General features: G+C 32.1%; 1 protein-coding gene across 1 annotated transcript; it reads right to left on the bottom strand.

Annotated features, from left to right (window-relative positions):
• Positions 1 to 358: 358 nt before the first annotated feature.
• LOC134712737 (filamin-A-like) lies at positions 359 to 27203 on the bottom strand. The gene is made up of 21 exons (XM_063574577.1): positions 26829 to 27203; positions 24776 to 24971; positions 24287 to 24352; positions 23647 to 23860; positions 22622 to 22733; positions 20235 to 20422; positions 19693 to 19848; positions 18460 to 18594; positions 17057 to 17186; positions 16595 to 16732; positions 16274 to 16453; positions 15022 to 15165; positions 14516 to 14641; positions 6647 to 6793; positions 5826 to 5930; positions 5196 to 5381; positions 4710 to 4814; positions 3318 to 3494; positions 2495 to 2644; positions 1188 to 1355; positions 359 to 778 (listed from the first exon to the last, which is right to left on the bottom strand). The coding sequence occupies exons 1-21, from the start codon at positions 27109 to 27111 to the stop codon at positions 534 to 536; spliced, it is 3351 nt and encodes a 1116-aa protein (XP_063430647.1). The 5' UTR covers positions 27112 to 27203; the 3' UTR covers positions 359 to 533.

The raw sequence follows: 27203 nt of genomic DNA, 5'->3' as shown, positions 1-27203 counted from the left end.
AAGATGGTTACTCTAGTCCAGGTATAACCCTATTTTATGATTCATTACATTCAAATTAAACTATTATCTGAAATTGTAATTGTTGATGGTAAATGAACTGTAATAAGTTACTGATGTTAAAATCTCATAAATTGATTACAAAGAGCTAAATCAAGGCAGTAAATAAAAACTTGGGGAATCACATAGAGACTGAAGAGAAAGACCGGGTGCTTCAATACGGAAACTATATCCTTATATGCCATTCATGAATCATCACACATTCAAAATGTCGCAATCGGAAATAGTTTACAAACGTTAAATTACAATTATGAAACCCCAAAAATGTTTTATATTGCATACTAAACAATGTAACTAAATCTGGTATTTGATCATTTATTACTGAATATTGATAGCAATCAAACGGAATATATAATGATTTATTTCGAATAGAGACAAAATTGGCATAAAACCATAAATAACTTGACAAACACACAAATAGAACATGCAGTACTGATATAAAGTATATAATCCATTCTAATAGCTTGATTCTTTAATTATATCTCCTCACGCCATGGAGTTTCCATTGCCCTTGGATTTATGTTTAGTCCTTTTTCCTTTTTGATAAAACTGATAAGTTCTTCCTTGCTCTCAAATATGTGAACACTAAACGGACTTCCACGGACATTATGGCCCGACCATTTCACAGTAATAACGTATGCTCCCGGTTCTTGTGGATCATACTGACACAGAATTGTTCTATCATTATGTTCCTCTCTTTCCATATCCACTTTAAATGCACCTGAAAGACACTTTTCAATTTTCAATTTCAAAACTTTATATATTCGATCCTGTTTTAGGTTTTACATTTAAGTAACACATGGTTAACTAACTTCATTTTCTAACAAAATAAATCACAAGCAGGCTTTTGTATTTAGACAGCTAACTCTTCTGATTTTACATTCTGGTAGTTTCTTTTTAATAGTTAGCTAAGCCTTTGTATTCTATTCAACACTTTATACACAGAATACGTTTTTCAAAGTTTACTTACATCTATGTCAATACAAAGATTGCTTGCTTACTTCTTGGCGCTAGTAAAATGACATCATTAAAAATTTTAACCCGTTGCGTTCTTAACACTTATCAGTAGATCCATAGATTGAGCTTTCTGTTTTTGCTCAATGCCAGATTTATCCAGATTACTAACTTACCTCTCGGCCCTTTGATTCTAACCGCTAATTGTCCAGCTCCAGCACCAGACGTTTCCACAAGAAATCTACTTTGGTATGAATGAAGAATCCCATCTTCGATACCAGGACCATAGACATGAACTTTTCGGGGATCAGGAGGTTCCCCAATCGGTATTTTGAAAGGACTTCCTAAAAAGTACAAGTTCTATATGTTTAATTTGTTTTTATGTCAGGTATGGAAACAATTTCAAAAGAGAACACAATCCAATCGAATTTTGGAAAAAGTGTTTTTGAGGATTAAAAAAAGTACAGACGGAATTTAAAAGGATATAATTATGCGTGTGTGGTTAAAATTCATGGCCTTATTAGCATGATGAGGAAGAACTGTTTTCTATGTCATCTAGGAATATTCGATCCATTAACTGATTGTTGGTGTTCTAATATCAAATTATAAACAAGTACTATCAATGTCAACTGAACAAAATTAATTCAATTGAAACATCAAGCAAAATGTTTTGGCCGAAAAAAATCAAACATTCTGAAAGCTTTGAATATATAATAACGTTGTTGTTCCAGTTACTCAAGTTCTCAAAGATGTGGCATTTCTGAAAAACGTAAAAGTTCAAAAATACTGAACGCCGATACAAATTCAAAACGGAAAGTCCATAATCAATGTGCATAACAAAAGCTCAAACACATCAAACAAATAGATAACAACTTTCATATTTCTTACATAGTACAGAAATTTTCTTATGTACAAATGGTGGATTAAATTTGGTTTCGTAGCTAGCTTAACCTCATACTTGTACGACAGTACCATGGTATTGAGAACGATGTGTGAACAAACGAACAGACATAATACGTAAAAAATGGGAAAAAGCTGTCAAAATAATGTTAAAATCTTAATAACTATAAAAAAGCATATAACAAATAAACACAAAATTGCATATAGATAGAGCACATTAGTAAAAATGATAGACAAAAGTACAAGAATTTACCATAGCATATCACAATGACGTGATGTATAAGTACGTCAAATGTGTATAATAAGACAGACTAAACAGTAAAAGTTATATTCGCCTTTTAACCGGTAGTTTACTTACATAGGCACTAACCTTATGTGTACCTTGTTAACTTACCAAATCAATATTGTGTGGTTGGTGTTTAAAATTTACTGTTAAAGATTTTGTTTTTGTCATTTCTATTTAGGGCCATGGTGCTGTATTTATGAAGATGGACTAGGAATTTCGATTGCACTCCTGGTGTGTTTTTTTCTTCAGTTTTACCTAAACGTAACATTTGTTCAAGCTTTGATGCTTTCTTCTTACCGGGTACATTTTCATGGTCATATTTGATTGTCAGCGTGTGGTAAGCCGCCTCTGTTGGGAAAAACCTAATCAAATAATGGCCATTTCGTTGATCCATAACGTCACATCTTGCTGTATGCACTTGCCCCTGACACGCTGCGGTAAGTTCACCTGAAATAAAAAATAAATATATAATACAGGGTGATGGATTAAAATAGAACACGAATATAATAGAAAAGATTTAGGTCAAAGACATAACAATAGTATCCTGGGATAACCCTGTTTTGAGAAGGTTCGTGTTCCTCTGTCGTGAGTTTGTTTTCTTGTAGTGTGTTTTAATCTGCTGTTTGTATTTCTCGTTTTTCTTTTTTGGTCATGCAATTCTCAGTTTTTCTTTTATCTGCTACTTTTAAAAAAAACAGTAATAATTTCACTACACAAGGGATCGCTTATTTGGTATCTTCAATCTCATTTTCGAATACCATTATAAACTCTCCAAAAGTGTGTATATAACATAGGGGTGATGATCAGAAAGATTTTAAGATAATTCAAAACTGTAAAGGTAGATTGTATACAATACATCGTTTTATGATAATAACACTAGGTATGGTTTTTGGTGGTGGATCGGAACATCTTTTTTGACATCAAAAATTATAGATTACAAGTAGCAAGATGACATTTAGCTGTCCCAAGGAAATATTCTGTATTAAATTCATGGTTTTCTACCATGAAGAGTAGGAATATAGAACTTGATATCAATGTTGGATGTTATATTATATTTAGTTAAGTTATGAATATGAAAAGGTTCGGAGCCAATTTGAATCGAAAAATATATATGTCTTACCGTTACCAGCTTCTTCTGTATCTACAGTAACTTTAAGCTCCTGGCCTACATAACCTCCCTTTAAACCTTGACCGGAAACTTTCACCTTACTACCAGCACCCTTCATTGTTGCTGATATTTTGTACGGTGTACCGCCAATCAAGTGTTCAGACCAATAAACATATATTAAATATGCACCTAACAAATTTAAAAATGATTTGGTTAAAATCAGGTCCGAAATGGCATTATCACAGTTAAAGAGAATAGATAAATATGTCAATTGTTTTAGCAGTTAGGCTTCATAATGTTTACTTGATGAATCTGCAATATTTGATAAAACATTCATAACTTGGACATACTTAATGACATCGTTTTAACTGAAAGTTTGACTGTAAAACAATTTGCGAGGGCATACATCAGTGCAGGCCCTGTTGCTTTTTATGGTTTTTTTTGCTCGTTACAATTCTATTATGTTTCATGGAATTGGCACATATAGACAGACGGATTCAAAAGGGCAAAGAAACATTCGATTAAACCCGTCATTATGCAAGTTTGACAATCACCTTAACGAATTGATTAGCTGGTATCATATCTTTTGTTCAACACATGAGAGTCATCTGCTCGTGTTGTAACATTTCAGTGTTTCAGTTGTTCCGTTTTATTTCCTCTTATAGTTTATGTGTTTCCCTTGGTTTTGGTTTGTGACCAGGATCTGTTTTCACTTTATCGAAATATGACTATTGAACAGCGTGATAGTTATGTTGCAATTATTTTGTATCTTAAGATACTAGAAAAGTCGTCTTATCTTAATATCAAACGTTTCTGCGATATCCCCTAAAATTGTATTTGACAGATTTTAAAAATTAGGAGATGTGGTAGGATTTAAAACAAAGACAAAATTCCGTTGTGACAAAATGTCAAAGAATTAAAATCTAGGCTAGGTGTGTTGGATTTGCATGACAGGCGATAGCAGTAAACGTTTGCATCGTCGACGAACCCGGATGATTTTGAGCACGATAATTGTACTCTGTTTCATAAATCAACAAATCAAAATACTTGATTTGATGTTTTGAGCACACTTTTGTACTCTAAGTAAAGTTTTATGAACAAGGGCCCGATTCATTGATTCATTCCTTATTTTGTCTTATTTATCTTGGTACCTATTTTGTCTTATTTATCTTGGTTTGGAAATCTAAACTGAAGATTCGACTTTTGAAAATATGTTTATTCACTTATCCATTGTATTGCATTTGAAACCGACAAATCCCCAGTTGACGGTGACAACTCTACAAATGCAGTACTGTTAGTCCTTCATTTTAGTGGTATGACACACCTTACCCTAGAACGGAGATATACAAGACCGTCGTTCTAACCTGAAATTGCACAATATCTCAGTAAACTATCCATCCTTACCTGGAAAAGGAGCTGTATAAGAGCACTGATAACGGTCATATTTTAGTGGCTTGATTGAGACTGGTGGATCCATTTTCACACCTTTAGCAATTACTTTAGGGATACCTAAATAGAATATTCATGCTATATCTTATTATGTTTTTGGGGGTGTTTTTGTATGTAAAACCATATCCACCTATTAAGATGGGTACAGAAATCTGATACAGAAAAAGTTTTTATGAAACATGATATTGTTCGCATTATAGTAAATACTGTTAGTTAAATTATGTACAACCTATCAGTAGATCAATTCATCTATATATTAACTTAAATCCATTATCGTTTCTTAAGCTTTATAACACATCCATCTTAAATAGTCCTGACAAGCAAATTACTTATGATATCTAAACAGACTGAATAAACCCGGGTTAGTTTCGTTTAATAGATGCATGACTATTGAACCGCGGTGTATTACTGTTGCCTTTTTTTATATAAAAGCGTTCTTACCGGGCCCAGCTTTTTTCCCGTTAATTAAAAATTCGGCTGGAACCGCTGCTCTGGCTTCCCTTAGTCCGCTTCCAGTTAATATAACCTTGGAGTGGTCAACAGGTAATATTGGTCCAGGACAATAGGCAATAATTGGCGATGAATCCAGAGGAATATCTGACCAGTATAAATGTATGTAGTGGTCACCTACAAACATAAATTAGTAATGGTTTCAACATAAGATTGATAACACTACATATCAATGTGCTTAAAATTAAAGATTTAAACACTATAAATGTGTATGCAGTTTCAGACGTTTTTTTTTTAAACAGAATGTTTGATCAACCTTCAATATTATCTATTTGTCGTATAATTCGAGATTTTTTTTGTATTTTAAAACCATCTTTTGTATTTTCTCTGTTCGATAGCTTTCACTTTATATATTATCATTTTCTACTACTTAGAAATCTACATAGTATATGTTTGATCAAATGTCGTATTATGCCATAGTTTGAACATCTAAACACTGAATGATTTCTGATTGTGTATAGTATTGAATTGATATTTGTGTAAACAGTGACATAAGTATGATCAAGTATTAACACATACAATTCGTAGATTGTTCAAGTGATTAACATATATGAAGAATACCTTCTTCTTTTGCTATGAAAGCAACTTCTATCTGGTCAGTATCTGGTTTTCTCAAATTAACTTTCAATTTCCCACTAGGCGATAAAACTTCAGCATTAAATGAGCCTATAAAACAATTTCATATATTACATAGATAGCAAAACATTAATTTTTACACCTTCATCAAATCATTCATTGTTATCTTTGCTTTTGTTCTCTAAGTTTGTGGTATCTGTTGTCCATTTTTAATGCTGTTATTTGTCTTAATTCTTTTGGACTTTTAGTTTTTTGTTCTAAAATATTTATTTGACCTGTTTTTTACTTGATTTGGTATAACCAAATATGACACATTAATCACGTGTCTTTACCATGAAAAACATGACGGGCAACAACAGGTTTATATATCCTTTTGGATCACTTGAGAACAAACAATGCACATCTGCATATAAGACACCAAGAGTAAACAAATTGGCATGACAACACAATAAACAAATAAAGGAGAAATTGTGATTACGAAGTTGGTTTTGATAATGGTAAATCATTCTAAGGTGAAAGAGACGTAATATTTGATAAACTAATCAGAATATAAATCAAGCACAACATGTTGCTATTTAGATTATTATGATGAACAATCATTCAACAAGTTTAAAGTGGGTAAAATAAAGCGATATGAAGATGGTCTGGATAGACAGACGATAAGACAGTTTGACTCCTATATACATAAAATTAACTAAACTGTATTTACGGTTTAAACATATAATAAATACCTATAGTACCGTAGAACCGAAACAAAACAAGTAAAATTCTGACATTCTTTTCTTCACTAAAGATATGATACATACCTGGCCCTGCGTCGGTAATGTCATAATGTAATCGTGTTTCCTGATTACAAACTAAAGCCAAATGTCCGTTCTCATCCATTAACCCTGTTAAATCATCCATTAAGCTTACTCGAGAGCGGTCTGCTATTTTCGTATGAAATGGACTCCCTACGAACCATAAACAACAAACATTAGAGAACTTCCTGAGGATAGAATGCTCCACAATTGATATGCAATTTAACAAAGCCTTTGAAAAATTTATTCAATTTCGAATTTTTTAGTTTAAACATATTTTATTTGCTCAAAGCGAAAAAGGATCAGACACAAGTAAAACATACTTATAAAGTCTTCTCCACAATACAATATATATAACAATGCAAATTGAACATGAGCATGCATCATATAATATAAACAACATAAATATTACTAATCTATACTGAAAAAAAGTAGAGGGAATGAGGAAAGAACGACAGAGATTAGGTTGATGATGATAATGATTATGATGTGCGTGTTACCTATGTTGATACTATACTACGAGGAATCGTTTTGATCTCTTTATAAAATTGAATACTTGTTTAAGAATTTGCACATTTTGATCATAGGAAAGAGTTTCTTTTCCAAAAACCAGTAGTGATAAGTCCAAATCGCAGCCTTCGGGAAGCCAGCTGAGACCATTAAACAGAATAGCCCTTATATTTAAATAGAAAGGACAATCAAAGAAAAAATGGTGCATGTCCTCAATATCCAAACCACATTTACATGTTGGATCAGATATAATGTTAGCTCTAAACAAGTCACAATTCAAGAACGATGCCGAACATCTAAATTGGGTTAATATTATGTTCAATTTTCTTGGACCATATAAATAATGTTTTAAAATAGATTGATTCTCATTTCGAATTTCGTAGTTTTTTAATTCTACTTTGAATTTTGAAAACGAGTCTACATTTCGAACTGATATGTTCAAATTATTCCAAAGTTTAATTGTTGATGGAATAAAGCATTGGGAAGTCAGTGTCAGCCTGCAAAATGGTAAAATGATATCTTGTCCATTTCGCAAGGGATATTGTGTTGTACTTTGAATTTTAGGGGGCACAAGGTTACATAAATATTCAGGGGCATTATTATTCTGAATTTTATAAAATAATTGTAGTTTTCTTCTCTTTCTTCGTTCCTCTAAAGTTTCCCAACCAACCTCTTTTAAGACAGTCTCAGAGTGTGTGTAAACAGGCAAACCTGTTACAATTCGTGCAGCTTCAAGTTGTAGCTGTTCTAATTTAATTGAATAACCTTTTCCGCAGTTGTCCCATACTTCAGTTGCATATTCAAAAATTGGTCTAATAAATATTAGATATAATTTTTCCAAATTTTGTCGGCTAAGTTGATATTTGAGTTTTCGCAGTATATTCAGATGTTTTTTAACACTATTTAATATATTTTCAACATGGTTGTTCCATTTTGCGTCACTTCTAAATGTAACCCCTAGATGCTTATGAGATCGCACAATTGGTATTTTTTTGTTGTTCATAGTAAAATTAGGGTTTTTTATCTCATTATTTGAAAACATCATAATTTCTGTTTTTTCAGGATTGAAAGACATAAGCCACTTTCTTGACCATTCATCCAGCTGTCTTAGGTCACGACTAACAACTGACTGTATAAGTTCTTCGTCATGACCCGAGTAGCTGAACGAAGTGTCATCTGCAAATAGTCTGCATAAAGAAGTTAACTGTTCAGCAATATCGTTAATATATATGATAAACAATAAAGGACCAAGAACGGATCCCTGGGGTACACCAGCTGAAACATTGCAAAAAGTAGAGGATGATTCATTAATGATATCCTTTTGTTTTCTTTGGTATAGGTAGCTAGTGAACCAATTTAAAAGATTTCCCTCAATGCCATATGCTTTCATTTTATGTAGTAAGCCAATATGCCAAACTTTGTCAAAGGCCTTCGAAAAATCACAAAAAACAAAACAGCAAATTTCTTTTGTTTCTAGTGCATTTAAGATACAATCATAGATTTCTATTAATTGATGCACTGTTGAATGTTTTGGCAAAAAACCTGATTGGTATTCATAAATTAGTTTGTTATTAAATAGATGATTATATACATGTTTAAACACAACTCGTTCCATAACTTTCCCCACGCAACTAATTAAAGATATTGGTCTGTAATTAGATGGCAAAGAAGAGTCCCCCTTTTTGAAAATAGCTATTACATTTGCAATTTTCCAGCTGGTTGGATATATACATTGACATAGGGACTTGTTGAATATAATTTGAAGAGGTATTGCAACTTTATCTGGACAGATCTTGAGCATCCTGTGGCTAATCACATCTGGTCCCGAGGCTTTATTTGGATCAAGAATATTAATCATATCTATAATTTCTTGAATAGTGACATGTATGTCACAAATTTTATTGTTAGATTTAGTTTCAAATTGTGGTAAGTTGATATTTTCTTCATTTAATTTGGAGATTAAATTAAAATACTTGTTCAAAAGCTCACATTTTTCTTCATCTTTATATGATATTTCGTCTATTTTTTCGGTATTTATAATATTTTGGAGTGGGGGGATGTTATTTGATCCATTGTTAGATTTGATTAACATTTTCATAATTTTCCAATAAGTTTTTGTATTCGATACATTATTTAAAATGATGTGGTCTAAATTACTTTCAAATTTTTCTTTAGCAACTTTTTTCATATTATTGACCCTATTTCTCTGTCATTTGTACTTCAAAATATCAGATTGTTTTTTAGATTTAAAAGCCTTTTTTCGTAATCGATCTCTAGTGCGTAATTCTCTCCTAAGCTCACTATTGAACCATGGTTTGTCGTTTTTTCGTATAGTTACTTGTTTAGTAGGTATGCACTCCCTTGCAATGTTCAGAAAAGTTACAGTAAATATTTCACATAATTCATTAACATCCTTGTCATCGGGAAGAATGGCATGCCAATCTGTTTCATTCATTATTTTCAAAAATTTATCTTTATCCATCTTATCATATATCCACACTTCTCTTTTGAAAGTACGTGACATTGATGACGGACACTCAAGAAATATTACTGCTGCATTGTGATCACTAATATTTGAGGGTATCTAAAACATCTGATAGATAATATGACATACAGTCACTTATTATTATGGGATCTAAGAGAGTACTACTTTTATCAGTAACTCTTGTTGCTTTATCAATTACATTTCTTAGATTGAACAAGTCCATAGTGTCAATAAGTTTATTATTATTGACATTAAAGATATCAGAATTTAGATCACCAGTAATCACTATATTTTCGTTTAATGGAAAGGCAGTTTCTATTGCATGATTTAATCGTGCCCAGAAGTCAGTGTCCGCATTCGGTGGACGATATGAGTGACAAAGAAGGAAGTTTTGACCTTTGGCTCGTATTTCAACCCAAAGTGTTTCATCAAATGGATTTTCTAGTTCGCTTTTTCGGACGATACCGATATCATCTTTCACATAAATCATTTATCCACCACCAAAGTTGTTTCGATCTTTCCGTATAATGTTATTGAAGGAATCTAGTTTTAATTGATCTTCAGATACACTAGGATCTAAATGTGTTTCTGTTACAGCCAGGACATCAAATTCGTCAGTGAAATTATTTAAGAATTCTAATTTGTTTCTAATACTACGGATATTTAAATAACATATTGATATGGATTTATCGATTTCACTAAATCTGTCACTAGAGGGTTTACTCGATATGTTATTTTCATCTGGACCAGGGTTTGGTTCAATATTTCCGACAATAAGAATAAAATGAAGCACAAACAACAGAAAGATAATGTCAATCTTGGGATTTATAGACTGTAGACATGCTAGTGAAAGAACATAGAAGGAGCAATGTAAGTTAATTTTTAGTATTTCTAAATAAGTATAATAGTTATAATTAATAAAAGTACTACTTTTCCTCTTGCTGCATGTACAATGAAATAAGCCAATGGCTGCCCTGTAATCCTCAATGCTGACTCCCATATTGTTTAGGGGGTACAGATATTAAGTATAACGACAGCCAACGTCATTTTTCGTATGGTAACTTGCACACATCATTATCAGAAAAAATAGAGAAAGTAAATATAAAACAAGAAAAATAAAAAATAAAGGTGATGGAAAAACAAACGGATTTCAGAAGCATACCTGGAGTCATACTGGATGATAAAAATGGGATTTTGCTTAACTTTTACTATTTTTATAAATCAATGTGAACCGTGATCTAGCCACTATATTTAAAAAAAACCAAATTGTATGAGCTGTAAAGTCCAAACATAGAGTTGGTTTATAAAAGATGAATACCTACCAATATGGTAATAGTATTAAACACTTTATACTTGCAACTTGAGTATACAGTTTTACATGATATGTATATATATAAATCAAACATAAATATTATGTACAATTGTGTGTGCACACAATACTATTTTGTAAAGAATTTAATCAGTATCTCCTGGTTTTCCCCCAATAGTGTTTAACTAAAACAATAAGATATGTTTTTACAGACAAAACTATGTACACGGGAATTTATTTGTACATTTACATGCATTCGATTACTTCTTACTATAATATTTTGGTTCGTGTTTGGGTTAGGCAAGGGCGGTCTGTTTGACTTTTATATTTTTGAAAACTTCTTTTGATCAAAATCGACATTTTCCGTTAATAGATTTATTTAATTACAAGCTATAAAAATGTACAATTAAGCTGATATGATTATAAGCAAAGTTGTCGAGAGAAGAACAGAACATGTGTACGTTCACTATAGAATGTCACATTTACACTGCTTTTTGTTCTTATTTTGAGTGATTGAGAAACGGTAATTTTATCAACTGTTGAAAAGATCTTACGATATGTAAGACCATTCTACTACTTAGCCAATTTGGGATGACCGTTTATATAGTTGTCATGATGTGGAAACATATTTTTGGGATTTTCTTTTTTTATTATTGAATTACAGACTTTGGTTGTATTTTGGCTACCAGAACAACTAGAAGAAAATCAGCTAAACGGTTATAAAGTGTAACTAATTTAACCGTTATTAGAGCATATATAACAGGGAGGAAAACAGAACAAAACAGAACAAAATGAACTAAACATGAAAATAATTAAATCAAACATAAAAAAAAAAAACACACACACATACACACACAAAAAGCCCACACATAATAAACAAACAATGTCTAGGTTATAAAGTATTGGTAAACTTTTTTTAAAACTTTTGTTGATAAGATAACAAATTTTAAAGCTGGAATAAATCAGTTTTTTTGTAACTGTCTCTGATCAATCATGATCTTCTGATTGCTGGTTTGCACTTAGGAGATAACTGTATTGCATTTTAAGCTCCAACGGCATCAATTGGGGATTTGATGGTCGCAAGTTAAGTTTACTGGCGACGCGTTAGCGGAGACAGTAAACGGGTATTTGCGACCATCAAATCCCAAATTGTTGCCGTCGGAGCTTAAAATACAATATTGTTATCTCCATTCTAATGAAACTGACAGAAAACAACGTTAAAACATGTATTTAAAATCTGTCATCTGCCGTCTGCGCTTGCGCGTACGTCCCATAGCATCAATTGTCAATTGATGCCATGTAAGAAAGTGACGTTATCCAATCAAAATGAACGTTACAAACGTTGTTGCATTAGAATGTCTGGTTGATTGTCAGCATGATTGTCAGGATGATTGCCATAAGCAGCAGGCCTTTTATATGGAGGTCTAAGATCGTCCTGCCAATTCTGTATAATCAGCTTTCTGCTGTTTTCAGATTTTTTAGCGAATATTCGACCGTCGGCAGTCCAGTAAGCACTGATTTGATTTTTAGTTTTCATATCGGCCAGGCTTTTTACTAGTTCTGTTCTATATTGTGATAGGTTTTCAGTTATGAAAATACCATTTGTGTCACCCTTTAGTTCCCTTTTATTGCTGTACACCAAATGTTTCATTCTATATGATATAAACCTGACTATAACTTGGGACCTGCCTTTTCTTGCCTTGCCTATAACATGAGACCTTCCTATGTCATGCAGGTCTATGTTTATATTTAGCTTGTTCCTGATGATATCCAATACTATCTCATCTGTATTGACAGGGTGTAAGGTCTTTCCTTGGTTGTCAGTAGGAACTGGAATGTTATGAAAACGAAGACTCGTTCTTCTAGAATATTGTTCCTGTGATTCTACTCTAATTTTGAGGTCAGCAATTTCATCACTCAGACAGTCAAGGTCTTTGCCTTGTTCTTTGATTGTTGTTATATGGTTTGAGGTAGCCTGTTCAAGGTTTGATATTTGTATAAACTGTTTGAGGATGTGTTGCTTGTGAGTTTGTATTACAGTTTCTTGTTCCTTTATTTGTTTTAGTAGTGGTTGTATCTGTATATCAACGAATCTTTTGGCCTCTTGCTCAATTATTGGTGTAAGGGTATCACTGATCTTTTGTGACAATAAAGGTATCATAACGTTAAGAACTTCTGGGCTATTAAGAGCATCAAGTACTTTATCGGCAACTGTTTTCCTAAGTGTGGGAGTTTTCCTTTCGCCTACTCCTCGCAGGTCCCCAATTGAGTTACTATGACGTCTGCGGATTTGACGAGTTGACTGTTTTTGTGTGGCTGGTAGGGAGTCTGGTCTATCAGGATTACCACGTTTATTGCTGCCAGTTATTATGGAAGAGATTGATGGACTTGGCTGTGAGCTAGTCAATATAATGTCGGACTGAGATTGAGACTCAATGTTTACATCAAAGGAGGCATTCATTTTGTGTTCACTCATCTTGACCTATGGCTATTTGAATGTTTTGTCTAATTAATTGTCAGTTTTATTAAGTTTACGAAGGATCAATCACGATTCAGTTATTTAAGTTGACTATTTAACGATGAATGTGTTCATATCATATACGTTATCCATCATAAAAATCCCATTTTGTTGGTCAAATATTTTACCCTACCATTCCAGTTAGCGCATGCCCAGTTCATTTTCGAATAAATTCAGATGAAACGCTAGATAGTGTTGATCATGTCAGGCATTGTATATTTTGTCTTTAACTGATGTGTCACACAGTTCAAGGCATAGTATGTTTTTGAGGTTCTTTAACAAAATAAAAGTTCCTTCTGACTATTACTTACAAACTTTGTATTTCTGTTTATATGTATTTATTTCTAAATGAGAACGGCATGTCAATCATAAAAACTTTACAATAATATGTATTTGTTCTAAATAATAAGACATCTAAAAAGCAAAACATTGAATCTGTCACAAACTATAGATTTACAATATGATCTTCCTTAGGTCACAAACTATAGATATACAATATGATCTTCCTTAGGTCACAAACTATAGATATACAATATGATCTTCCTTAGGTCACAAACTATAGATATACAATATGATCTTCCTTAGGTCACAAACTATAGATATACAATATGATCTTCCTTAGGTCACAAACTATAGATATACAATATGATCTTTCTTTGGTTTGAAGTGAACAGAAAAAATGTAGAGTTGCTTAATCATTTGTTTTTCTGTGGGGTGTTTTGTGTATTGTTGCTTGTCCTTCCGTCCCTTTTTTTATTGCCATGGTATTGTCAGATTGTAATCAACATATTGCAAGATTTGTACATGTCAAGATTTAAAGGAGACGACATTCCATCTACTAGTATAAAGTAAAAACACTTTTTGTATTCATCATGCATAAAGCTACCAAGTTTGTGACATTTGAGGAAGAGGACATGTAAGCTATACATAGATTGACAAGTAAAGTAAGGAAAGGTAGGGTGTACGCAAATAAGCAGCTCAAAGTCAAAGATAATCAAACATACTGTAAACTCAAAGAGATTTATTGCGCATGTTTTAATAAATTAACCATACCCAATATTTCTCTTTCGTTCCACATGACTTTAATTTTGTAAATACCAGCTCTTTCTGGTAGGTATGAAAATTCTAAAGCTGTAGAACTAATTTCACGCCATCTGGTATCAATCTCCTTACCATTCCCTTTAAAACAAAACATATCGTAAGTGTTCATTTATATGAATGATATCTGGTGGAGTTACCTTCTTTTCCTAGATGTAGTTTCCAAAGTTTACCTATTTTCAAATTGTTTGAATTAATAACTTCGTATTTATCTTTATAACTACATATTTTAAAGGATGTCTTAGAAGCAACTTTCATGAGAGGGTAAATTATATTTCCAATTGAAGAATAGTTTGTGCTTTGAGGGAAAAAACAGTTGTTCATAATTATATCTTTATCTCTTATTAATTTTATCAAAAACAACAACATCAAAATATACTTCAGAACTTTACAAGACGATTCTACAAAAGCACTCCTAAACAGGTGATACAGATTCTATTATACATTTGTTATTTACTTACTTTCAACCAATACAGAAATGTTTCCTCCAATATCACCGGAATTAACCTGAAATTTGCATTCTTTTCCTTTTAACCCCCTGACGATACCCTCGCCTAGCACTGTTATCTGGCCCGGATCTACTACATCCAAACTTTTTGGTGATCCTATTGATGATATATTGGATATAATTAAGCTTTTAAAACACAATACTAGTATATAGATATCAGAAGGTGTGGTATGAGTATCAATGAAACAACTCTCCATCCAAGTCACAATTATTTAACGATTTCATTTAGCTACAGCAATAATTATCCCTGGATTCGATACAAGTGTACTATTTCATACTATCTATTAGAAAAAGCATGACATGATAAAATAATGAAAAAGCAAAATTTTAAGAAAATAACAAAAATACGATGTGCAACTTCTTACGAGAACAATATTCTCAAACTCTTCCTCTTTGCCCTACAGAAAACAAAAACAATGAAAGCGAGTAAATAGGATCTGAAGAAAACAATAAAAGACGCATTATCAACCCTTCATATCTTATTAAACAACTAAAGCTTACAAAACATTAAAAGTCTGAAAATATGAGAAGTAAGGAATTCAAAACAATTTTATAATTGTCCTGTTGGAAATCAAACTACATCTTCCCAATTTCATACATTACATTAGAAATAAGTGTGACACTGACAAAATTTGACGATCAAGACAATAACAATCAAAACCCAGGAGTAAAAAATTGATACTGTAAAATCAAAAATGTGTATGCATTGACGAATAGAATATGGCTCTGTATGTTTGATTTGAAAATGCCTCACATGGTATCTTGCTATAAGCCGTAATTTATATCATACGCTTACCATCAATGAAAGATAAGTATAAGAAATGTTTCATCGGTTGGGATTTAACTTATAATAGCTCACATCATCGTTGATGGTTTGGAAAACCTGCATGTTCATTTTGGTGTATTATAATCATTTAGACCCATTACGAGTTTTACACTAACCAAAATGGTTTCATTCAAAATAAACATAGACAGTGAAGTAAATCATAACCGAAAATTTAAATACTATTTTCATACTATTATTTTATTAATAATTCAAAAACTAACCCCACCTCAAAACCTAATCGTTCTATCATGAAAAGGGTCATATTCAGATACTGTCAATCATCTAAGAACTGCCTTTTTGTATTTCAGATATTACGTTGAAAATTAAAACATTTAAGAAGCGTCAATAATAAATTTTCATCACAGATATCAATATGTACCTGCAATTTCCTGTCCGTTGAATTTGACGTAAACGAAATAAGTACCAGAGTCGCTTGGCTTAAATATAATTTGATAAGAATCATTCTCTTCTTCATCCGACTTCACTTCACATTTCACTTCTTTCCCAACATGGCGTACATCTGCTGTTACAGTTCCTTCGCCCGCTTCGGAGCAGTTCACTAAAATTCAATGTATAGTTTTAGTTTTGAAGACTACGAATGACTCTTTCTGATAAAGCAAACAATAAGTTAACTACAAATGTATCAGTTTCTCTAATAATTTACTTTTAAATCTTAAATCAACACAGCTATGCATATTACCTAGAAAATTGGCATGTTCCCCAGCTACTCCTTTGCTTGGTCCAGTTAACCATGCTTTTTGTGGATCATGAGCAACAAACACAACTGGACTGTTGCTGATCTCTTCACCGTCAATGTATCCATGGATCTTCCATTCACCTGCAATGTGCAAATGAAATAGAAAATATCAGAATTTACAAAAGGTCATACAAAGAAGCCATTCATCGTATTTGAAAATTGAATACATGTGTTAAACGTGTGTAAGCAATGCAAATATTCATATTATAACGTATGATGTATCCCGTGTTAGAAGTTAGTATGAGCTGCTTCATCCCTTAACAAAAAAGCAACGATAATTCCATTTAGATAAACCACTACTAAACATGTTAAAGTAATATATGTGGACAAATAAATAATCTACTTGTTGTTATGTAAATATTGGGACAAACGTGAAGGCTCGAATTAACACTTGGTGAAACATACCAACATTTTTTGGTTGAAATACAGTTCGATATATCCCATCTTCCTCTTGGCATTCCATGGTCTTGATATCATCATTTGGATTGTGTATTTCTATTGTCAATACACCTACAATTTTGTCTGCAGAATCAATCTAATAAGAAAAAAGCAAACTAATTTATCAAATGACAAAATCAAAAGCTCAAACAAATCAAACGAATGATAAACAACTGTGATATTTCTGACTTGGAATGAGCATTTCCATATGAAGATGTAGGTAAATTAACATATCACCGGTATGACAGTCTCATAAAACCCCATTATATTGACTTTAATGTGTTATAAAAACAAATGGACATAATAAGAAACACTTTCAAAGATAGGGGAACAGCAGTCAACATTGTGTTATAACCTTAATTATTATAAAAACAGGCAAATATGTCAAAAAAGAAAACACAATAGCATATAGGCAAAACACATCAGCAAAAAATGAAAGACAGGAATACAAAAATAATGACCACAGCACAATTGCACAATGGCGGGATGTACAAGTAGAGTCATGCCAAAAGATATTACCAAAACTGAACTTTTTAAACAGAGACAAATAAAAGAACACTATTACACTTTACTCTGAAGATAAACAACGTCAGTACCTAGAATCTATTCTTCAAGACCAGTATGTATTATTTATGATTGTGACACGGAATATTTATCAACAAGTACTTAGCATCTTCTAATGAACATTTTTAGAAAAGGACGGGAAGTTGCTTAACATGGCCATGGTTTCAACGACTTTTTGCTCAGACACTGATAACGTTTATAGAGTCTGAATAGCAGCTGTAGTTCTTGAATACCGAATGAGTTTGGAAATGTATATCCCATATGTAGATGAAGTTTGATATATTGCTAATAAGATAGGGGAATCTGATGATTTCAAAATTAAAGTCAACATTTTTGTAAAAGTATCTGGTTCTGAGATGACCGCTTATGTCAAATTCGAGGTATAAGTAAAACAATGAGGTAGAGGAAATCATGTCTGTTGTTTTTAAAATTTCTATTTTTGATGGATATATCAATAGAACACATTCAGAAAAGCTTTGATTGTTGAATTAAATAACATTATCAATACATCTCAATGTAAAATTAAATGATCTGGATTTCTTTGGTCTTCCTGATTATGAAAAGGATTTGATGGAAATCCTACTCATACAAAAATAAGAAGAGGTCGGCAAGTAGAGGCGCTCATGTCGTTTCCATAAGAATTCCGACAATTCGTTAAAAACAGTCTAGCTCCAAAAGCAACAAATAGTTGTCAATAAGACACTCAAGCATATGCTGTAGGAAAATGTTACAAAGCAGCTTACCTATCAAAATGATAGTATACAAACCTGCACCATTCATGTCGTATGTCTAACAACTCAGCTTACCTGTAATTTATTTTGTGATCCTACACGACATCTACTCTCTGTCGGAGTAATAAATCGTACTGTAGATAAGTCCTGTTTTACAGTAAACACTAAAGGACATCCTAACAACTTTTTATTGTTGTATGATATGTTTACCTGAAATAAAAATGTGTATTGTTCAATTAAATAAGGATAACTTTTTGAAATGTAAACTCAAAAACAAATGGCAAAGTGAATGAGCATTTATAACCGTCATTAGCAATGTTCAAAAGCACAAAATGATGACAAACAACGACAACCACTGCACTATATGCTGCAGGAATGAAACGGGGATATGAAGGATGCGTCTTGTTAAGCATTATCAGACCGTGCAAACCTCTCCGTAATTTAGAACAGTGCAATTTCAACAAACTTAGTAAACATCAATTGAACTTTTGTTGCTTACTTCTACGTATCTGTTAGAGAGAGAGATGTCTCGTTGGCTAATCATACCAGATCTTTTCGTTTTTATATCGACTGATATGATCGGAATGTATGATCAAACAATCAACAAAAAATACATAAAGAATATTACGATCGTTTTTCTGGAAACTACTTTAAGCTATTTAGATGCATAATACCAACATATTGATATACAAATTTACTTAGCTTCTCACAAAAGAACTTCCATAAGTAAACCTCCAACGCCTTTATGGTAAATTAATTGTAGGCATTCTTTTAAAAAAACACAACCTTTTGCAATGCAAAAATGCATGAAAATTTACTTTAGGGCGATTTCCCTCTAGAAACATCGAAGAAAAAAGGGCAATTGAACAAATTACTATAATTTTTGTGGTTTCTTGAGACATAATGTGATAAAAAGGAGACAATCCAATTGGAAGCATATTTTTTGCTAAAAAAATTGCATCGTGTGTTCGATATAGTAAGTACTTTTTATTTGATTTCAGAGGACTAATGATTTGGTCATGCACTAGATTTTTTTAAATGATCTGTCTATCTGACAGTATTTTTGATATGTTTCTTTATATTTGTGAGATCAAAATCATTAATGTATGGATAAAGGCTATATATATTTTAAATGGTTCACTGACCATTTATTAATAAGTTGAGATCAGTCAATTGTAGAAAGATATCCCAAACAGGGTTGTTCCGACCAAGCAAATAACATAACCTTCTGTGGGACTACGTTTGCCTGCCTAACCATTAGTTGTAGTACAAACATGAAAAGACTTATACAAGTCTGATAAAACTAACATTATATTCACCAGCTTCCTTGGGTACAAATTTACACTCCGCATATTTCTCTTTCCATGCTGTATCACAATTAATTTGTTCTGACGGTCCTTCAATGTCGACTTGTAGAAGTTCCTTTTTCAAATCCTTTTCGTGGTAGAGTAGAGTAATTAAAGCCTACAAACAAAAATGAAAAATGTTCATTTCGTCATTTTCGACAAACAAACAGGTAGCTAGAACGATTTAGTACTGAAAGTCTTGCATGTAAAGCATCATTTTAGGGAACTAACTTTCTAGTCGTATGACGTGTTATTCAAGTTGTCATAATTGTAGATCTCAATTTATCGATTATTTTGACTGTGCACATTTATGCTATAAATAATAGTTTAAAAGATAACAGTCAGAAATGAAAACAGTGGGTTAAACTTTGTCAAGAAATGGTAATTTGGCACATTTCCCATTTCCATTCTCAATTTTATTACTGTTTTATAGGAGTCATTTAATGATATGGGGGAATGGGAAGTAGGCAGATCTTTGGTCAATAGTGTTAACAAAGGACAAACCTGTACTCCTGTTCTTATGTTATTTAAATCTGCCTTGATTCCAATTTTCTCTTCGTCCTTCTTTTTCGGAACGAGATGTTGAAATCTTGATATGTACGTCATCAAACTAAGATGGTCGACTTTAGGGTCTGCTATTTCTTCTGCTGTCAATAGTGGCTCTACGCCTAGGTCTTTTCCGCCGTCGATTGCTTTTGAGAAATAGTTATAACAGTTCATAGAGGCTAAAATAAGACCGATGTAATAGCTATGTTGCTATCCGACTTTGCAATCAACACCTCGTGAGAATTAAGTATACCAATGAACTTCATGTTCGACACTTTGTATAAATGTTTTATTCATTTATTGGACTAAATAATATCAAATAGGAAAACGTCTGTTGAATTGTTGAAACAGCTCAGTAAATTGAAGATATATATATACAGTTTAACTTTTTTTTAGTGAAAACCAAATGCTAAGACACTCCGCTACAGTAAATCAGAACTGAAAAACACAAGCGATTGATTACATCCACTGTTGTACTTTCTTTAGATTTGTTTGAGCTTTTGGATTTGCCATTTGATTAGGGACTCACTGTTTTGAATTTTCCGAGAAGTTCAGTATTTTTGTGGTTTTACTTTTAACATACTTCAGTGTTTAATTTGTGCAACTTAAATGCTGGCCTATCATTGGGATTTTTTTCAACAATTGCTTGTTTAGATTCGTTGAAATTCAACGATATATTTTATGCAATTAACAACATCATCACCTTCCTTTCATACATTGTAAACTTGGTAAAAGAACAAACTGATTGAATAATAATATAATCAAACTTGGAAAAGATAAAAGATATTACATCAGTCAAATTGGGGTATTCAACGAAATAGCTATGGGTACGTTAGTCAGTTTCCTGTATAAGCTATAGTGCTAAAACTAAATACGCGAATCACCAAGCTGAATACGATTGTGTCTTAATCAATCAAGATATACATGATATATCATCAGAATAACATAAATAATACCAATTTTACTGCACCAGATTTGCATATCGACAATTAATATCTCTTCAGTGTTGCTCAAAACTAACCACATTTATCATCCAAACCCTATTATGATCGTCAACGAGATGACCAAACCATAAAGGAGCAAAATAGTAAGCTTAATCTGGATACGGAATCAGAGATATGCATGCATTCGATTTGAAGAATGTTTATACGTCTGGTGCAATTACGAATTTTAATTCCTGGAATCTCAAAACTCTACATTTTTCAAAATACTAAGGCTGTTCTACCTCAGAAATCGATGACATTAGCTGTATTTAGCAACACTTTGTGGAATTTTTGGTCCTCAATGCTCTTCAAATTCGTATTTTTTTGGTTGTTTTGACTTTTTTTATTCGAAAGTCACTAATGAAAAAAGTAAAATCACAAAAATACTGAACTTAGAGGAAAATCAATTTGGAAAGTCCATAATCACATGGCAAAATCAAATAACAAAACGCATCAAAAACGAATGGACAAGAACTGTCATATTCCTGACTTGGTACAGGCATTTTCGAATGTAGAAAATGGTGGATTAAACCTGGTTCTATAGCGCTAACCCTCTCACTTTAATGACAGTCTCGTCAAATTCCGTTATATTTACATTGATGCGTTAAATAAACAGACACAATAAATAAAATAGTCAAAATATCGGTACATCAGTCTTCATCGTATAACAATTTTTAAAGGAACAATTTAACAGAACACAAAAACATCTTCTATCTACGAAAACATTCATTGATTTGAGTGTCTGACGTCAGAAAATTTTATACGTCACATAAATTTGTAGTCTTTTGTAGATGAAACGCGTCTGGCGAAAACATAAAACAAGTAGTAAACACTTATGAGTTGACACGAATACTAGTAATATGTTTTCAAGACTCAAGATTTTTGAAATACTAAGGCTTTTATATCTCAAGCATCAATTACCTTAGCCGTATTTTGAAAAACATTTATGAATATTTGGTCCTCAATGCACTTCAACGTCGTACTTTATTTGGCCTTGTTATTTTTTTGTATTAGAACGTCACTGATGAGTCTTTTGAACAAAAAATGCGCGTCTGTCGCAAAAACAACATTTAAATCCTGGTATCTATGATGAGTTTATGTAATCTTTATTTTCATGTTCAGCATGTTTTAGATCTTTTTTACAAAAACAGATTTTAACAACTGCAACTTATACACAGAGATAACTTATAAGCCTGGTACATTTGATGACTTTTTTCTTATGAAAAGCATTTTATCAAATAGGGAATGTTTAATGTTTTTAATAATAGTACACTTACGGTATATGAAAGTGAAGAATACCAATTAAAAAATAACTGTGAACGATAACGAACAGTTTATTTATGTTCACCTTGACTTTCATACCTTTCTGACAATTGCTGACATGATCCTTCCTGTCCAGATTCGGCCATCCTTCAATATGTCCTCCCTGTGATGCTACTATTGCACACAAATTATAACCATCATTCCAGTCAGTCTGTAAACAGATATTATAGGGGTGTGCCTATTGAAAAACTTATTAGGCTGTACCTAGAGTAAAGTTTGTGGGAGTAACTTGATGTAAAGAATACATGGGTGCCCTTGGTGTGCACTTTTATGAAATGTACTTGGTGTAGAGATTATAGGTATGCACAATGGTGTAAATATTATAGGAATGTATTTGTTTCTAGAATACAGGCAAGTGATCCTTTGTGTCGAGGGTATATATAGGTGTGCATTTGTATCTTCTTTATAGTTGTGCTTTTGAGATTTTAAAAGTAGCATTTGTTAAAGACCAGCAAGTCTGTAAAGAGGAATACAAGTAATAGTGGTGTACATGGTTTGGACTAAAAGTGTCCATAAATATATTGTGCTTTTGTTGTAGGCTAAATGTGTCTTTAAAAAGAGATAATACGGGATGTACTTGCTGTAGGTTGGAGATCTACTTTGTATTGAAGAATAAATCATATCCTAAATACTTTGAGTGTTTGTCCTGCGAACTTTGTGTACAGGCTAAGGGTTTATATAAAGTCTACGGATTTGTTCTACGTGTATTGCGTACTTCGTAACCAGCAAAACATGGAGAACTATAGAATATCTTAATCTTAAACATATGATGGAAACGTTAAGAATCCCAACAAATACATATATATATATATATATATTCGAGTAGGAACTTTTAAAAATGTGACGTTTGTCTTTCCACATCTACAGTTTGGAAAAAACAATGAGAAACGCTTTAAAATAAAGTATGCATAACTGCTTGCCGGTTTCAGCAAAAAAAAACTCCAATTTACCTCTTGCATGTAAACCTTATTGAGAGGTGTAAATGGTGCGAACAACATTAAAAACCGGGTGTTACAACGAGTTTAACCTTTTTTCATGTTACGTCTAACAATTATTAAATTTACCGTCAGGTTGGAAATTGTGGTAGTCTTCAACTGCTTGCAAACCCAGTTTAATGTAGCATAATAACCTGGTGAATTTGGTTTGACAAAATAAGACAAATAAGTCATGGCCGATAATTCGTCTAAAGCTGGATTGGCAAAATCTTCAGGGGAAATAACTCGTGGAATATTTAAATGATCTTTGGCCAATACCATTGCATCTCGACAGTTCTCTACTCTAAAGATAAAATCATACATGTAGCGGTCAGAAAGTTGTTACAGAAAAAGTGCATACAAATTCTAATAACTGATTCATTTATATATATGTTGTATGTTTTGTTTTATAAGTTGGTTTTATTGGATTTGTTTTTCAGCTCTGATGTATTTTTCTATTGACTATGTAACTGTCTTTATTTTTATTTCATAAGTATACAAAGTAAATAATAAAGGGTCCGTTTCATTTGTAATGTTATCAAAAATACATGTTTAGTGTATGTTCTCGTTTTGTCTGCTGTGTAATTGGATACGCTTTCCTTGTTAATACTGCTATAACTGTGTAAATAAATTTGCTCCTCAATCAGAAAAGTCTCCGTCAGATGAAAAAAACAATTTAAACCCAGTTAATTGGAAATTCGCTGATTTGATGAAATAGTTATTTACTTACTTATTTTGTTTGTTCAGCTGACGCCACTGTGGTGATATTCCTGGTTTTAAGTTATCAATTAAAGCACTGAAATAGTACAATACATTTGTTTTTTAAAGGATTTTAACAGATTTCTCATTATCATTAGAACGAGTATTTATTTATACTATTAAGCTTGGTAAGAGAAAGGCATTAATTGAGTGTATCATAAAATATCGGAAAGATAGTTCCCAGAGTGCAATCAACAAGACATATAAAACCATGGTTGGAAGATTTTAGTGAAAAATGGAAGTATCCGCAGTTTTTTTTCTTTTAAGTTGCATCCGACGGTTTTAAAATACGACATAGGGTAATATATGAAAATAAAACAGCATTAAACAGCAGATCGAAATATTTAATTCTGGATTCGATTAAAAAAAGATGTAACCTATAACAATAACATGAGCTATATTTTAGACTTCCTATAAACTTAAGTTTAAAATGTACATGTAAGAAGGATAAATAACTTACTGTAAAGCTATTCCATCGTTCCAATCCGTTGTGAAGTTGTTGACACGGACGCCAGGTATTGACACTCGAAACCAGTTCAACATCAGCTGTTTCGGAGGAGACTTTGTCTTCCGAGTAGAAATCTGATATCGCATAACAAGGTGCCATGTTAATCCCAAAATTAATTTCAGGTTACCGTTTACTATATCTTCATTTCCTGAAAGATACATCAACCGTCTTTCATATCGAATAAGCATAGGCCCATAAGGACATTTTTTGCAGCCACAAATTAGCCCATTCTCCAGAAAATGCATGTGATATTTGTATATTTGTGTTAGGCAGACTTTAATCATAGAATCATATAATTCAATTATATGATTGTTTTTCTTGCTTAACGTCCAGTGTCAAATATGTCATGCAAATTCAGAAAGAGAAAAATTTAACAATTACAACAATTGGTAGATTAACCAGATTAAAGAGTTGGAAATATGGACAGCGATTGGAAATTACGGAGTGTTCGGAACCCGAAGAAATATTGCCTTGCTACATGCTACATGAGAATCCCTGAAAGAATTGTTGCAAGGTGTATTTATCACCCAGAGTTATAACGATGATATAAAGAACGTTTCTTTATTTTGTGAATGCGAAAACTTCCCCAAACATGGGCTAGTAGTGTAACAGAACAACATAAGACGAAACTATATAAATCAGTTGGGAAAGACCGGCCTTATACACACAAACAATGCTAACAAAAAGACAAAACAACATAACATACTGATCAAAAAGTACTTGCAGTTACAAAAAGCCTGAAATAAATGTAAAAAAAGCGCACCAAAACAACAACGGTGATGTTTTAAATAACCTGATGCTACATGTATAACTATTCAATTATATTTACTTGCTGATTGGTAATGCGTCTATTTGAATGTTATTATGAACATTCATTTATTTTGAAAAATCAGATGTTTGGGTTTTTTTAATAATCAAAACGAATTATTATATTTGTTTTTCAATCTGATAAAACTCTATCAGACTGAGTGTTTATTACAACAAATATTGAGTTGTTCATGAATATAAGCATGATTGATAAGCCAATGCATTCAAACCAAACAAGTTTCTTTCATGTCCGTGTTACTGTCTGAACAAACTTTCAGTCGTAATTTATCTTTAATGTGGCGGGGACAGTTTGACTTTTTTGTTTTATTAGCAATTTTTAATGTCATTTTAACAAAAATTAAAATTAAAAAAAAAAAAACAAAAAAAAACAGTTACTGTAGACTCAATATTTTCTGATGACCTTAAAATAATATGTCATATTACTTTGCCTTTTAATACTTTTGAATTCTTTAGTTATATTTTTATAGTCTGTCTTCCGTACATGGAAATACTTCTTTTATTGATTTTTTCGTATCTAGCTACTAAATGGTTTTGCTGCATTTTAATCTTGAAAAAAGTACCACCCTAGCCTGAACGATAAAATAGTTAACTAATGATGGCTTGAATATGACACATCGGATAATTTAGATTTTAAACGGGTACTTGTCGTTTTTGTGGTCATTAAATTTTATCAGATACTGGTTTTTCCTAAGGGTTAAGACATGTTTTTAAATGACTCTACATGTAGATTATTTGCCCTTATCTTATCGCTTGTGATAGTAAGTAAACATTCCGACCAGTTGTTCAATATTGAGGTATTTTGATAGAGACATTTTACCTGTATTTCAGGTGTGCATTGAATTAAACCATAAATTATTTAAGTATTTTCTGTGTAGTAGAAAGTGTGAAAATCAAATATTCGTAACATTTATTGATCACTTGACTTGTATTACATACTGCCGAATATACTTTTATTAGTACTCAATGTATATGTATGTTGTCAACATTTACTTAGGGCTGATATGCTTGTTAAATTTAGGTTTTTTGAGAACTTTTTTTGTTATTTTACTTCTAAATTACATATAGAACTCTGAAAATGTAAAACTATTTTAATCAATAAAATTTTAAAATACACCAAACAATAAAGAAAAAAGTATAGTAACGTTTAACTTATAATTAAAATTGAATAAAAGCCTACCTATATTGACTAGTTTAATATTGTCCTCAGTTATAGCTTTACATGCAATGGCTACATTTTGTATCATTTGAATCCTTGTCGTCGGCTTTGCATAGACCTTTCCAATTTTCTTTAATTGTAGGGATTCTACTAATGCCACTAAGTTAACTCCATCACAGAAGTCTGTTCCAAGATCACTAACAGAACGGTTACTAACTCTTAATTCTTCGTTTACCCAGTTTGTAAAAGTATTTTTCTGAATTTCTATCCATTTTGTTTCCCTGTCATTAGTTATGCTACTCATAATTTCACACCGATGTTTTAATTATCAGTTATTGATCAACAGAAGAAATATTGTCACATGTCTAGTTTCATTTTATCTGCCTTAGGTTTTTA

The sequence above is a fragment of the Mytilus trossulus genome, chromosome 3 (assembly GCF_036588685.1).
Source record: "Mytilus trossulus isolate FHL-02 chromosome 3, PNRI_Mtr1.1.1.hap1, whole genome shotgun sequence".
NCBI lineage: Eukaryota > Metazoa > Mollusca > Bivalvia > Mytilida > Mytilidae > Mytilus > Mytilus trossulus.
This window is presented reverse-complemented; position numbering and strand designations above follow the sequence as displayed.